The sequence below is a fragment of the Pseudopipra pipra genome, chromosome 4 (genome assembly GCF_036250125.1).
Source record: "Pseudopipra pipra isolate bDixPip1 chromosome 4, bDixPip1.hap1, whole genome shotgun sequence".
Lineage (NCBI taxonomy): Eukaryota > Metazoa > Chordata > Aves > Passeriformes > Pipridae > Pseudopipra > Pseudopipra pipra.
The window spans coordinates 24624926-24639717 of record NC_087552.1 but is presented as its reverse complement, the minus strand read 5'-3'; the positions used below and the strand labels follow the sequence as shown (position 1 = coordinate 24639717).

Sequence of the window (14792 nt, the reverse complement as noted above, 5' to 3'; positions counted from 1 at the left end):
ACTCCTTAGCTTCAGATTCTGGCCTGGAATCCTGTAGATGTATAAACATGTTTAATGCTTTGTGAATCATCATAACAATGTTGTTATCACATTCTAATGATGTTGGGTTGGTCCTGCAAGATAATATCATTATCCAGTATTGAGAGCTAAGTTTCATATGAAAAAGCAGCTCACTACTCACCAGTGTTACCCATAAAAGTAATTAAGCAGTACTTGCACTTGTAAATTAATGAAATATATTTGTGTTATTCTTAAGAGAAGCTGAAGTCTGGGACACAGCATGTGATTCCACCAAGGCCAATACAACTTGTATCACTACTTGAGTTTAGACCTATGAAATTCTTAGCTCAGAATTCCTTTTAAACCTAAAAAAAGTCCCCTCATCACTGTTCACTCAGTTGCTAAGTGGAAAGCATGGCTGCAAAATTATCAAATGAACACAAATGGCGTTACAGGCTAGTATGGTATTTAGATTGAAAAATATTTTGAGGTAGGTAATACCTCTGACTCTACAAATCTTGTTTTATGTCAGAAAGCTCTATGGCTTCCCTACAGAAAAAGATTGCTCTCCTATGAATTTCTACTAAAATAAAGTGTCTAGGAAATACCTAGACTTATGGACACAGACACTGAACTTCTCTTAGACCACAACTCTTTATCTCAATTCTTGTGGCATGAGTTGAGATTGGCAATGTGATAAGTCCCAGAACTACAGTGTTCAATGTGCTGCTCTGCCATTTCTCAAGTCGCTCAGGCTTGCATTTCTTTTTCCCTGGAAAATGTCAAAGAATTCATAGATCAAAAACTGGGAGCTGACGCACAGACAGAGGTGCTGGATCTAAGAAGTGATTGAGGAACTGGGATGAGAGTTCTTGGTGGAAAGTAAGAATTTTAGAGTCCGCAACTCTACCTCTTTTAAGATGTGAACTTCTTAAACTTGCCGCACTTATTAGCATTAGAATTGGCCGGTCTTTAGTCAGAAGAAGTCCATTGATATCTACATCTTAGAGATGGGAAGTAGATTGTCATTTGGTGGGGACTTTTTCTCCAATGTCAGTAGGAGATCAAGGCATTGCCCAGTGTTATGAAGCAGTGTGCTACTAGAAACATTGCTCTGTCATTGAAATACCATCCATTAGTACTCGTGACTCGTCAGATGAATTATGAACTAACTGAATTTGAGTAATTGTCTTGCCCTACTACAAGGAAAGGTAATATTGCTCCTGCTTAGTATTGCCTCAGGCTTTTGTGCCAGAAGAGCACACTAGAATTCAATGTTGACTGGTAACTAACAGTGAATTTAAAGTGCTGTCACACTCATCGTGCTCAGCTTCCCTAGGTGGCCAAAACACGTAAGAAACGATCCACAAGAGATGGCATAAAGCTAAAGGATGAGGATTTTTTTAATCCCTGTTTGTTTAGGAGAGGAAACAAAATGTGTTTGTAAACCAGAGAGGCTGCTGCAGGTGTAGAGGACTTTGTTAGAGCTGGCATTCTGTAAGATCAATTACCTACATCAAAGCTGTTCTGCTGCCTTTGCTGTCTGCTTGCTTATTTCTGAGGCTGCACAGGAACCATACACACAAAGTGAATTAAAAAGAGCAGGGTTCTGCATTCAATACCTTCTTTGAGTGAGCAGTCTGACCCTTAACACCAGACATCCCAAGTTCTCCTTAAGCTGATGAGATGATGGGACAAAGTGAAATGCTTTTGGCTTTAAAAAGACACTTGGCAATGATAATATTATGCTTGATTGAGAAAGCAAGTGAAATCATGTAATATGATGCTAGAAATGATGTAGGTTGTGTTTCAGTTTGAGTTGTTGATTGGGAATGAATGGATTAATAGGTAAAACATCTGAGATTGTTACTGAATTTATTGTAATAAATATTACTTTACAATATTTTCCTCCTGCTTGTGAAGCATTAAACTATTAAGGGGTGCCAACACATGATATTAGAAGTGTGTTATGACAGGAATATTATAGATGTTTAATATTAATAATTTAATAAGTATTACAGGTTGTCACCAATATTTGAAATCACTTGTAAGAAGCGCACCTTAATATAACACATTATCACCATACCCTACTGTAAGGCACCTGTTGTGTCTTTATCCACTGGTATGGAACATATGCATTACTGATGATTCACCTTTTTCCACCCTCTTGCCATGGATGGTCTTGTAAAGACAGTGTTAACAACAGACACAGGGATAAGGCTCATGTGATAAATGGTACCGTCATAGTTAGTGTATAGATGTGTTGCATTAATTCCTCATTTACCAATAATTTTATAGCTGTCAGGTTCAATATAAACTCAGAGTATGTTAAAATGTAAAGTCTAGCAATCATTGTAAAATAGTTCTTCACGCGTTCCTGCGCACACGAGGTCCCGTGGGAGGCGATCCGAGGGCGCCCATTCAGAACAACACACACGGTGTAATTACGGTCTGGCTCCTCCTCGTTACCGCAGCCAGCCTGGAACCGGGGCTGTCGTCCGTGCCAGGCGGGGCTATTCCTCGCCGTCTCGGCATTCCCGGGCCTGTGTCACCCCGGAGGAGAGGGACGGAGGGACGGCAGCGGGACATGGGACGGAACTCCCGGGAGCGGCTGCGGAGGGAGCGGGGCCGCAGCTCCGCCCCCTCTCCGCCCACACGGGGCGGGCGGCGGCCGCGCGGTCTGATTGGCGGGGAGCGGCGCCAATCACGGGGCGGGGGCGGGGCCGGGCGCGCGCGGCGGCCGTTGGCGCTGCGGCCGTTGGCGCTGCGGGGGCGCGCTCGGGGCAGCGCGCGGCTCCGGCCTCTGCCCGGGCAGATCCTGCCCCGCCGGCGCCTCTCCCGCTCCTTCTCTCCTCCCTCCCGCCGCGAGCAGCCGAGGGCGTCCTCCATGCGGGAGAAGAGGAGGAGGAGGAGGAGGTGGGAGCTGCTCGCCGGCCATCCCCGGCGCCCGGCAAGTCGGAGCCGACCCGCCGCCGCGCCGCTGCTGCCGCATCTCCCTGCGGCGCGGAGCCGGCGCTGAGCCCTGCCCGCCGCGCCGCACCCGCACCCCTCCTCGTAGTATTACCCCCACCCTCCTCCCAGTCTTCCCAGCCCCCTCCTCCTAGTCTTCCCCCTCCTTTTTTTTTTTTTATCCCCCTCCCGCCCCCCCCGCGCCCCCATTTGGTTCTCACCCTGGCCGCGAGCAAAGCGTCTTCATGAGCGCAGAGGATGTCCGGGAAGCACTACAAGGGGCCTGAAGTCAGTTGTTGCATCAAATATTTCATCTTCGGCTTCAATGTCATTTTCTGGGTAAGCGGAGCCGGTTGCGCGGCGCTTCGTGTCCTCCTCTGCCACCTCCTCCTCATCCTCCTCCGCTTCCATCCCGGCCGCCGGCGCCCCCGGTCTGGGCACGGCCGGGAGCGACAGGGACGTGTGACAGCCAGGCGCGAGGCCGCGGGGGGATTTTGGATGGGGTGCGGGTGCGAGGCCGGGGGTGCCGCCGTCTCCGACACCCCCCCGGCCCCGGACAGCCCTTCCCCGGGCAAGTTGTGGTGCTGCATTCCTCCACCTCCCGGGGATGCCGGCTCCTCTTCCCTTCCGGCCCTCCTAATTGCTTTTGTTGTAGGTGCGAAGAGGATTTCGTGCCTTTTTTTCCCCCCCTCCTTTTTTCCTGTTTCCTCCTTCCTTTCCCCTCCTCTGCTTTGTGGTGGGGGAGGGAGGGAGCAGCCAGACACCCGGGCCTGGAGAACGAATTGATCTGCGTGTTTTCACGCTGACATCCCTGTTAGATGCAAATAATAATAAAAAAACCCATCACAGCTCAGATTCTCTTAACAGTGATGTTTAATGATTGCACAACGGTGAAGCTGAGTATGGCAAGGGTTTGTTATGATTAGCTGTTAACACATACTAGTAGTAGCAAGCATAGAATGGAGGAGGAGGGAAACAGTATTTCCACCCATCCCTAAAGTTCAAGCCCATGGGAGGCTTGCTTGGGCATTTGTTGGGATTCTGGCTGTGATCTGCCTGCACAGTATCTTGTTGCACCATTCTGGCTGTAGAGTAGGCAGAACTGTATAGTGAAATGTAACCTTCATATACTAGTGCTTCTAGCATCTTCTCCATGTGTTGGATTTGAAAGAGAAGCAGCTGGTTTTGGATGTACATGCCAAATTTCGGAACCACAGAGGGGAAGGATGTGAGCATTCTCACACACGTGTAAATGATGAGGTCTTCTTACTGCATAGAATGTTCAAGTCGAGTGAAAGCTCTTACATGTACAATCCCCTTCTTGTCATGAGATGTTCCACATAACAATGAGAAACGTGCACAAACCCCGGTAGGGTGAATGTGTTTTTGAGGGGCTTTGAAAGCAAGTTGAATATATATCCAGTATAGTGGCTTGTTTGGACTAGAAAGGAGAATTGAGGAAAAAACCCCACACCACTTTGAAGTTTTATGGATGAAAGTGGGGAAGAATAGAAGAGAAAAAACCTAAGCAGTACTGAGCTTCTGATTGTCCCCTTGGTGAGAACAGAGAGTGGTTACATGGGCAGCAGGTATCTATAGCTATCTCAATTCTGTTTTCCTGGAAAATAAAGATACCTGAAGAGGATGTTTGAAAGGATGGGAGTTTTGATTAATTACATTTTTATGCTGAAATACCTTTGCTTAATCAAGAAGGTATGCTGCAAGAGTGAACCTGACTCTAGCTTTATGTCGGTGTTTACTTGGCCCCAGGCTGACCCCTGGAGATGAGTGGTAGCAAACTTTGTAGTATTCTGACCCGACACAGCTGTTTTGATTGTACTCTTACGTTCAGTTTTTAGAGGTTGAGTTTGCCATGGTTCTTTTCACTTGTCTGTTTCTTTATTTGGATTCTCCTAGGCATATGTTACTGTGAGCGTGAATATTTTTCAGCAGGAAACGAAGTGCTGTGAGGAACATTTGAGTGCAGTGTCCTTGGACTAAGAGAGGGAGATTATGGTGAAATCTATGTTAACATGCTGTTTCAGGCACTGTCAGTATATCAGAGGCTATACACCCTATAATTGCCTTCATTTTGTTTTCTGAAGGTTAATGTGTGCAGGGTGCAAGTGGGAAAGTGGTATGTTTTCTGTAGCTACTCGTTTTCTAATCCTGTGTTCTTGAGGCTGGTGCAGCACAACTTCTGCAGATGTGCCTCTCTTGTAACTGAATGGGCCAAAGGATATTCCACTAGGCCAGAGGCTTTATGATATTGGAATGCTAATCTGAAAACCTGAAAAAATATAATTGTATATCACCCACTCAGCCACTTGCTTGATGTGTGGCCCTTGCTTGCGGATTTCCTCTTTTGTGAAATGCTAATCATCTCATTTGTGTTCCTGGCAAAACTTCTTGAAATTCACGGATACCAAGCACTTTACAAGAGTTTAGTAATTTCTTTAGAATATTGTAATCTCTTTACAAGAAAGCCTGCATTTATTACCACATCTTTCATGATTTGGAGTGAAAATATAGGCAGTTACTCTCGTAGAAGACATTTTAATATTGTTTTTACTGAATTAATAGCAAATCCTTCAATAGTCTATGATGAAATTGGGCCAGAAAAGCTGTAAATGAAAATTGCAAATTCAGTTGGCTGTTTACAGAAAGTAATTATCAAAAATAGCTACTAATGTAGTAATTTTATATAGGTAAAAATGATTAAGAGGTCGTCATATTAATGCCACGACACTCTCCAGGATCTTGCAAATGTGGAGATACGTAGCACACCTTTGTTAGACCTTTTACCTGAGCATTGTTATATAGTTGTTTCAACACAACCTTTAAAAATTTTAATGTAAACAAGTGGGAAATACTCTTTATTCTGCATCATAAACCAGTGGACTAAAAGAGAATGAGTTGGAAGAGGAATGATTTTGACAAGAAAATTGTCAATGCCTTGAATAGAGGAATGTTATAGATCTGCTGAAATGATTGGGAGAGTGATTGTACATGCTACTTAAACTGAAATTATTACAAAAAATCCGAGGCTTTAAATGCCACAGAATATGGGCAAAATAAATTACCAGGCCTTTTTGTCTTTTTGGTTTTGTGCTGGTTAGATATTTCTTTCTTTAAAAACCACAACTGAATTATTAGAGCAATGACTATGGGAAAGTTGCACTCTAATGCTCTGTATGTAGTTTTGACTAAAGGTGACAGTATTCTTTTTAAAGATAGTTCTCAGACTTGCATCACACCAGGTAACATGTTCTTGCCTAAATATGTGCTTCATACTGTTGTAGAAGACAATATTATCTGCTGAGTCTATGCATAATTAATGTTTTAGTTATATTTGCAAGCTTAATTTCTTTTGGAAATTCGGTATTAATGTTGGTAAATACGCTGAAAGTGTTTGTTCAGAAAAACTTATTTTATGAGACTACTATGCTGCTGTGGAACAGGAAAGCTCATTTTGCGGTGGTCAAAGTAAGATTTAGGAACGGAGAACTAATAGGCACAAATACATCTAAATCAAAAGTTAGAACTCAATATTATGCCTCCCTTCACATTGCTCAGCTGCTGTCCTTCTGCAGGTTGTTCAGGGGGCACACACCTGTGCTTTAACTTGATTAGCATAATGCCTGTGCAAAGCATCACATGGTTTGCTACCTTTCTAGGCTGGCAGCTGGTGGAATAGACAATGCCTTTTTATGAACCTCTCTGGTTTTGTCTAGGTAAACCATAAGCTGTAATATAAGGTAAGAGAAAGCATTTTTCTACAGTTAAAGAAAGCAAACAAATGATGCTCCTCCCTCCTTTTCCCCTTAGGCTTCCATGTACAATGTTGTCAAAGATAGAGTGCAAAAGGTTAAAGTAGGCCAACCAGCTTCCCAAAGGCCAAGAACCATTTTTCCCTCTTTCCCCCTCTACTTTTTCAAGACAGTTTTTGGCTGACTTTAGTTCCAAGAGCTGTTTTTAATTGTTCTCTGTGCTTTATTATGTTTGATGGAAACTGCATATATATACTATTGCTTAACTCTGAATTTCAATCCACACTTGATTCCACTGACCCTTGTCTAATAGGAAAGATATAAAAAGCACTGACAACTCAGAAACTTTTGCTTTATCTGATGATTCACTGTAAGTTGTGAGATATGCTGCAGTTATGATACATCAGCATATTACAAGTCATAACTTGTGTTTTAATTTGCTTGGCATCTGATGGTTTTGATGGCAACCATATGGGAGTCTAGTCTTCCAAATTACAGAGAGATAGCAGAAAGAAAATAAGGTTATGTAAGTGTGTTATGGGAAAAGTGTTGGAAAAGTGCAGTGACCTTTAAAGGACAACCAATAGATTGCTTTTTAAATTTTGTACATTGTTGATAGTTTGTTTTCAGAGGGGGAAAAGATAATTTTTGATGTCAGCTGGTTTTCAGATATCCACAAGGAAGTTTGGATTATGTAATTTTCCCTTGCCAAAACAAATCAATGTTTGTTCCGTGCAATTTTCTAATGCATTCTGTAGCATTTGATCTTTAAAAATTTGCATTGAGAAGATGTCCTTGCAGTGGAAGTGGAAACATTCTGTTCATTTCCCTCCCTTCCCCCTTTTATGATCAAATGATTCTTATTTTTTATTTTGCATTTCTTAATAGCACAGATAGCTAAACATTCCACAAGTGGTCTTGCCAGAAGCAAAACAATACTTGTTTTGGGCAAGTATCCTGCTGTTTTGTAACAGTGAAGGGCAGTGGTATATATATTGATGAAAGAGATGCATTGTTGTGAGTTTGTGATTCTTGAACTCCTCAGTGTCTCTTTCAGCAGGTGTAGCCCCAGTATTTCAAATGCATATAAAAATTTAGTAGCTCCCAGCTCCAAGAGACTTGCTTCAGATTTGTAGAGATTATTCATGGCATAAAATTTTTCCTTGCCCTGCGTTCCGTTATAGCTTGGTGGTAGGCTGTGTCATTGGTCATACAAAAAGAAATAGGTAAGGAACATGGATGAAACTGTTTCCTTTCTCATAAATATTTGTTTTCCCAAACTAGATGTTTGTAAATATGTTACTGTTTTAAGCTCTTTGATGTCTCTAGTTTCTGAAAGACTGAAGAAGTGTAAGGGCACAAGAGCTAGAGAAAACTCATTGTGATTGATTGTGTGACTCCTCCTGTTTGATGTCAATGTACTTCAAGAGAATATTATAGAAACTATCATAAGCAGCTTACATACTTTTCTTCTCTGTTAAAGATGAATTTGGTAAATATATTTACCAGTCTCTCACCTTGATTGAATTGTCAGATTCAGTTTTTTCTGGTTGCACATCTGTCTCAAAGTATGAAGAGTCAATTTTGAATCTTTAATGTTCCAGTCAGAGAAAAATGTAAATGGCACGCAGAGTACAGTCAGTCCCAACAGAATACTTCTGGAAGTATGTATTTTTACACATACACATACTGATATGTGTATGTGTAAAAAGAGGTTGTCTTTGGTCCTAATGTCATCCCCTTTGTTGCATGTTGATAATACTTCCTTAATAAAGGCAAGAAATCCATGTTCTGTAGCACTGAATATCAGGGTGGACGTGCTACCTTAATTCTGTAAGGCAGTCTTGTAATTGTAAACTTTTTGGTGTATGGATTAGGTGTATGAATATGTACATATTCAACTGCAGTGTATGATATAATAGGCATGTAGGGAAGGCAAGCATCAGCTATCCTGGGGAAGAAAGGCTTTTTTCCCAGATGGGAACCCAGAAAACATATTCTTGTAAACAAACAAAAAAATTACCTACCAGGTGCAATAGATGTAGGATAATTTTCAGATGGAAAATGTGGGGGAGAAAGTTTTTTTGGGGGCAAGGGAGAAGGAGGGGTTTGGGTGGGTTTTTTTGTTGTTGTTTTTGTGTGGAGAGTAGAAAGAAGAAAAATGTAAGGAACTTCTCTATCTTCTCCAGTGGACAGGAGTTTGAAAATATGTATGTAATCTGCCATTTAAGAATGCTCTCTAAAACCTAGTTCTATAGATTACAACAATCGTGATGTACTTCTTAGTGAACTTTTAATTTATTCTTTGTTCCTTAAACTCTGTAAGATGCAAGTTAATGATTAGTAGAGGATGAGAAACTTGGGCTTACATTGCTTCCTTTTCTTTTGATTTCCATTCCTACAAATAGACTTTATGAAGTCTATGTTGAAAACAAATTAGAAACTGGTTTTGGCACCTGGACTACTACAAGTAATAAATTTGGAGCAAGAGGCTGATGTGTTGTTAAGTATTCAGGCTAAGTACTTCAACAGTTTATACTCCATTAACCAAAAGCAGTAAGCTGTGAAGATTTGCTGTGAACATTTAGAGTATAATGTTTTGCTTTCAATTAAAACTGGAGGTGAGAGAGAATATCTTTTGACCCAAAGAAATCGCTTGACCTAATTCTGCCAGTTAGGGGATTCTAATCTTAAACCGTAGTGCTGTAGGAGAGAACCAGCCTTCAGACTTGGCTTTGCCCAAAATATGCAGCACGTTTCTCAAGTGCATGGCTAGTAGTCTGTCAACAGGACTGTCATTGTTTTATTGATATGGACAGGAGCGAGAAGCTGAACAGCTCGTGAAGTAACCCAGCTCTGTCAGAGATGACCCAGAAGTCACTGTTAGCATTAGCCCTAAAAGTGCCTTCCAGTATGGTAATATTTTAAACTCTTCTTAATATCTGACTTTTCCATTAGCTAGCATTTCATAGTGACTTTGTACTCTTGTACCAGTTTCTGTCTTTGTTTCTCATAAAAGTTAGCAAGTATTGTTGCAATGCAGTAAAGAAGTAAAACAGAAAAAGCTTATCCATTTTTTAATGAATGTACTGAATTGCATTTAATGACACATTTACAGTGCAAAATCTAGGAAAACATTAGGCCTCAAATCAGTAAAGAATAATATGTTTCTTTTTCATTGTACTGTTGTGTGAGTTTGGAAAACATCCCATTTTTTGTGATTGTTCTGCTGCTCCTGCCACAAAATATCCTATCTCACGGATCACTGTGGATATAGATTTTCACTGATTTCAGCAGTATTTTGTACAGGTGTTAAGGGTTGTTGTGGGTGGATGTCACTGTTGGCACAGTGCTCGGTGTAGCTACTTCTGTAACGTACACAGAGATCTAGAGCAGTTCAGCCGCCTTCTTATGCTGGCATTTAAAAATGTCACTAACACACTGAGGCTTGCAGTCAGGGGTGCTTGATTTGGTATCAAACTCTGACTCAGTGTGATCTCATATAACCTCCAGATGGCCTAACTTGCGGAGATGCTAAAAACAGTCAGATCCTACTCCTTTAGCTTTATAAAATAAATGAGCCAAATGGCAGTACAGGTATTTATTTTAATGCACATCAGTCTCCACATCAGATTCTTCTGCTAATGTTTCAACTTCCCAGCCACTTTCCTCTGGACACATTTAGAATAAGGATTTCAGCACACACAGAGGATCTTATGAATGAACTGTCAATTTCCCACAGAACTGGGAAAAATCAATATGCCTCTTCCAGGCCTTGAAAATCCCTGTGCTCTTAGTGAAGACTCCATTACATCAAATAATATTGAAAATCATTTCAAGCAAAGTTCCTGATGTATGGTGATGGAAGAGCTTTTTTCTGTTTGCAGCAAAGCAAAAGCAAATATTATGAAGACACTTTGTATATCTGTTCTGTACCTTTCGTCACCTGGTTTTCCTAACAACATAACTTCTTATGAAAAAAAAAAAAGAATTGTAGGAACTTTTGCTTAAATAGGTTCTTTTTCTCCTCAATAAGCAAGTAACATTATTTCTAAAAGTGTTTGGTCCTTCTTTGTGGTATTAAATTCAAATAAAGCATTAAAAGGAGACTAGATATCTTTAGATACATGCAATACTTTGGATTCATAGAGGCTTCTGTTTTGTTTTCTTGAACATAGTGTTAATGAGTTAAAACCTGAGTATGTCTCTGGTCCTAGCTCCAGTAAGCCACTGTTAGAGGGTAATGAGTGTGATAGAAATGATACTGCAAGGATGCTTGAAATAACTCAGCCTATGGGGTGTTTCCTAGTGTCAGTACCTTACATTTGATGAGAGCCCAGCTTAATTTACTTTGATTTAGGGGCAAAACTTCTATGATGTGGAACACTGTTTTATGTCAGGATTTTCTCTGTGTCAAGAGGGCAGACTCTCTCAGCTGAGCTCTGGTGCCCTAAGCAAAGATGCGGTAGCACTTTGTGTGGGGTGTCACCCCAAGCAGATCCACCTGGTATCTGTTATTTTGTCAGAGCCTGCATCACAGGTTCTGCCTGTTGGACACCTTTGCTTTATGTACCCATGTAAGCTTCACATATGCGTATATTTACCCTGTTGAGGCTAGGTTCTCTGTGCTTCCATCGCACTGAACTGCATCTCTTCTGCTGCATTCTGTGTTCCAACCAGCTGTGATTTAAAAAGAGCTTGATGGGAGTTCCCTCTATGTGCTGTAAATGCTTTATATATAAAAACAGAGACACTGAGGAAAAACATTTACAGATAATATATAGCAAAGGTTTTGCTGCTTCATGCAATGCTTCGGTTAACTATGTCACCTTGTGGAAGATCACTCTCAAGTTTGTCTTTGCAATGCCATGAGGTTAGAGTGTTTCAGGCTGGAGAACAGAACTTCGAAATGGTGACAGTTTAAAACATTGAGTCCTGCTAGGTAATGAAGAGGAGGGTTGGCAAGTATCCAGGGCTATTCTCACCTGGGAGTATACAGAGGTGTTCTACTATGCACAGAGCAAGGGTTTCAGATTTTTTAATTTTTGCCACCTAAATATAAAACTAGAAAGGTTCCCTGTGGGTATAAGATAGCATTTCATAAAAGTTGTCTTCCCGACTGCCAGTTTATGTGGGTGTATGTCAAAAGGAATATGTGTGAATTCAGTCAGTCCAACAATAATGAAATATAAAATTAAAATAATTTAAAAAGAAGAGATAAAACTTGCACAGTTAGAATCCCTCTTTTCCAAGGAGTTATCTAATTAATTCCTAGATGAAAATTCAGCCATTTGGCTTGTGAAGACTATAAAAATGTGTATGTATAAATATGAAATATGTATAATTGTGCTTAAAAAATTACTAAGGTCCAGTTTCGAATCAATATTGCTTGATATCATGAACATTCTCTTGTTTCTTTTTCTTTCTGTAAGCATTAAGGGGTCATGTGAGGTGTTGCCTAATTCAAATTTTTTTCCTCTCTGAATACCTAGGAAGACCTATTTCTGTAGCAGGGCCACTTCCCCACCTTGGTTGGCAGTAGTTTCATGGCTGGTTTTGGTTGTGCTGTCTTGCAAACTCTGGTGTCAAAATGAAAGCAGGGGGCTGCAAGTGGCTGAGGCTGGCACAAGGCTGCAGAACCACATGTGTTAATACAGCTTCAGTGGACTGATAGCAGTCAGTTACCAGATCTGACTGAGAACTCTCTCATCTGGAACAATTTCTATTGACTTGCTGTTTAGCTGCAAGAATGAAGTATGGGAAAATGATAGGACCATCTTCTCCTTTCCCTGCACAGATCAGCTTTAAGTGAGTGTACAAGCATGGCCTGTCTCAACTCTAGGTAAAGTGGTTTTGGACTCAGGAGTACACAGAGGTGTAAGACATGCTGCTGTGTTAATAGATAGCTCACTCCAGTGAGGACTGTTATGTAGGCATGGGCTACTTGGGAATACCCCTCTGGTGCGCTTTGATCTCTGTTTTTGTAAGAGTTGTGGTGGTTATCTGTTTTCTCCTTAGTGCTCAGTGAAGTGGAGAAACAAAGAGTAATGTTTGTCTACCAAGTTTATTGTAATGTGAACTTAATTTGAACTTAAGGTTAAGTGGACAACTCCATCATTTACCTCTCTAGTTTCTTCTCCTTCCCATAAATGTCATTCTAAACACCATGCCACTCCCTGTAATAATGCAAATCCTTCATTGGAGTGGCCTGCTAGATGGGGTGGCAAATGATCTCTCTGAAGAGAATTTGTCATGATTATCCCTTCCCAAGTAGTATCCTTTCTGGTGGCTTTGTTACAAACAAAAGGTTAGTATGCATTTAATGTTGGAGATACATTTATATATATATATAACACTATACATGCATATATATATATATATAAAACATGTACATAAAATAACGCAATACTAAAAAATTTTTTTTTTACTTGCTAGAGCAGAAGTTTATTATTAACTTATGTATTTATCTATTGTTATGTATCTAAAAGGAGCACTTGAAGGGACTGGAAACCCATCTAATTGCTGTTACGGGCAAAGGACTTTTTGCTTCCTCTGACTATTGTACTGTTCTGTTCCTGCTGGGAGCTCTGGCATGGTCACCAGTTGTGTTCCCGCTTCAGCTCTGTGGGCTGGGTGTGGTTTGAAAATGTTGCTTTTTGTTTTGTTTTGTTTTCTTCATTTTGAAGATAGGCAAAACCACTTCCTGGGTGAGTCTAGTGGTTTGTGGTGATATTTGAATCAATGTTTTATTCTGCAGAAACTTTTCCATGCAAGTAAGTTTGTGTTTGACTCAAGAACATAAGCCTGTTAAAGTTTTACATTGTTTACATCCTTGTTGACCTCTGCTTTCCTTCATTTTTCCTAAACCACTCTCATGCCTGTGGGAGAGAAAGTAGCTCCTGAACAGATGCAGTTAATAACTTTGCATATTAAAGAAAACCACTGCCAGTCCTGATGAGACTGACACTGAAGAGTTTGTGCCACTGTAAGAGGTGAATGAGTTGTAGCTCCCATCTGGCCATTTTTTTTGTTCTGAGTACTCTTCTCTGCCCCATAGTTTCATGACCCTATCAGCTGTTCTGCAGAGGGGCTGACCTCTGACAAAGGCAAAAGGACAGCAACAGCGGGCAACAGTAGCTTGTGTCTTCAACTTTTTCCATCCCAGAAATTTCTCTGTATGTGTCTGTGTGTGTGTGATTTCCAGTGAACTCTCTATCATCCAGTATTTCATATATTATTTTAAATGTCATACTTAATAAATGACAGTGATGATGTACTCCACTGTTACTTGTGGCTTTCTTGTCAATAGCAGCTTACTACTGCCTGGATAAATCACTGTTCCTGCCTCTTGTTGCCTGATTCTTGTTGGTTTTGCCCTCCTTTCAGTTTGTGCTGTACTCCAACTTGCAGAGACTGTTCCATTCTCCAAGAAAGCCCTTTTTGTGTCTTATATGTGTCTGTTCTTGCTCTTGTCACCTGGAGTTGAAAGCTCAGCTGGGTCTGTGCTGTTAGCCCACAAGAGCCTCTGCATGGTCATTGCCGTGCTCCAAGAGGCGCAGTTTGCTGGCTTTGTTACTGGAATTCAGCTACATGTCCACAGGGTTGAGAGTTGGTGGGATTCCTTTTTTGTATCTTTGGAGATGATAAGAACTCCAGTGGGTATTGCTGTTTGTTTAAATCTCCGTAGTGTACCGAGGTCAGATTTTCATTTACTTTAAAAGGCTATCTTGCTCCAATCTGCCACTGTAACATGTCCTTAAAATGACTGCAGATGATGTTTATAGAGCTACACTTGTGGTGTAGCTGTGTTGTTAAAATTGTTCAAGTGAGCAGTATTAGACACCTAGCTTGAGGAATTCAAAGGACTTTATAAGTTGGAAGGATGGACTTCGCATTGTGGGATGTGATTGGACTTCTGTGTAAATGATGGTGAGAAGAGAAACCTGTAACTTTTCACAAAAAGAACAGGAATGGAATACACCACTTGTTCATAAAGCAGAAGGTGTTAAAATTTAAGAATGTAGTCTTTTAAAAGTGAGAGGATAGTCATATTTTGTCTGAAAAACACTGCCT

General features: G+C 41.0%; 1 protein-coding gene and 1 long non-coding RNA gene across 3 annotated transcripts in view; one reads left to right on the top strand and one right to left on the bottom strand.

The window, feature by feature from the left end:
- Positions 1 to 1858: 1858 nt before the first annotated feature.
- On the bottom strand, positions 1859 to 3280 carry LOC135412952 (uncharacterized). The gene is made up of 2 exons (XR_010430042.1): positions 3171 to 3280; positions 1859 to 2543 (listed from the first exon to the last, which is right to left on the bottom strand). It is a non-coding gene; the product is annotated as an uncharacterized LOC135412952 (long non-coding RNA).
- TSPAN5 (tetraspanin 5) overlaps positions 3149 to 14792 on the top strand; it is an 84341-nt gene continuing 72697 nt past the window's right edge. The window contains exon 1 of one of the 2 annotated variants that reach the window (XM_064651969.1): positions 3149 to 3288. In XM_064651969.1, coding sequence (XP_064508039.1) covers positions 3208 to 3288 — 81 coding nt within the window. In that variant the 5' untranslated portion in view covers positions 3149 to 3207. The remainder of the gene's footprint in view (positions 3289 to 14792) is intronic. The other variant, XM_064651970.1, reaches the window with a different exon arrangement.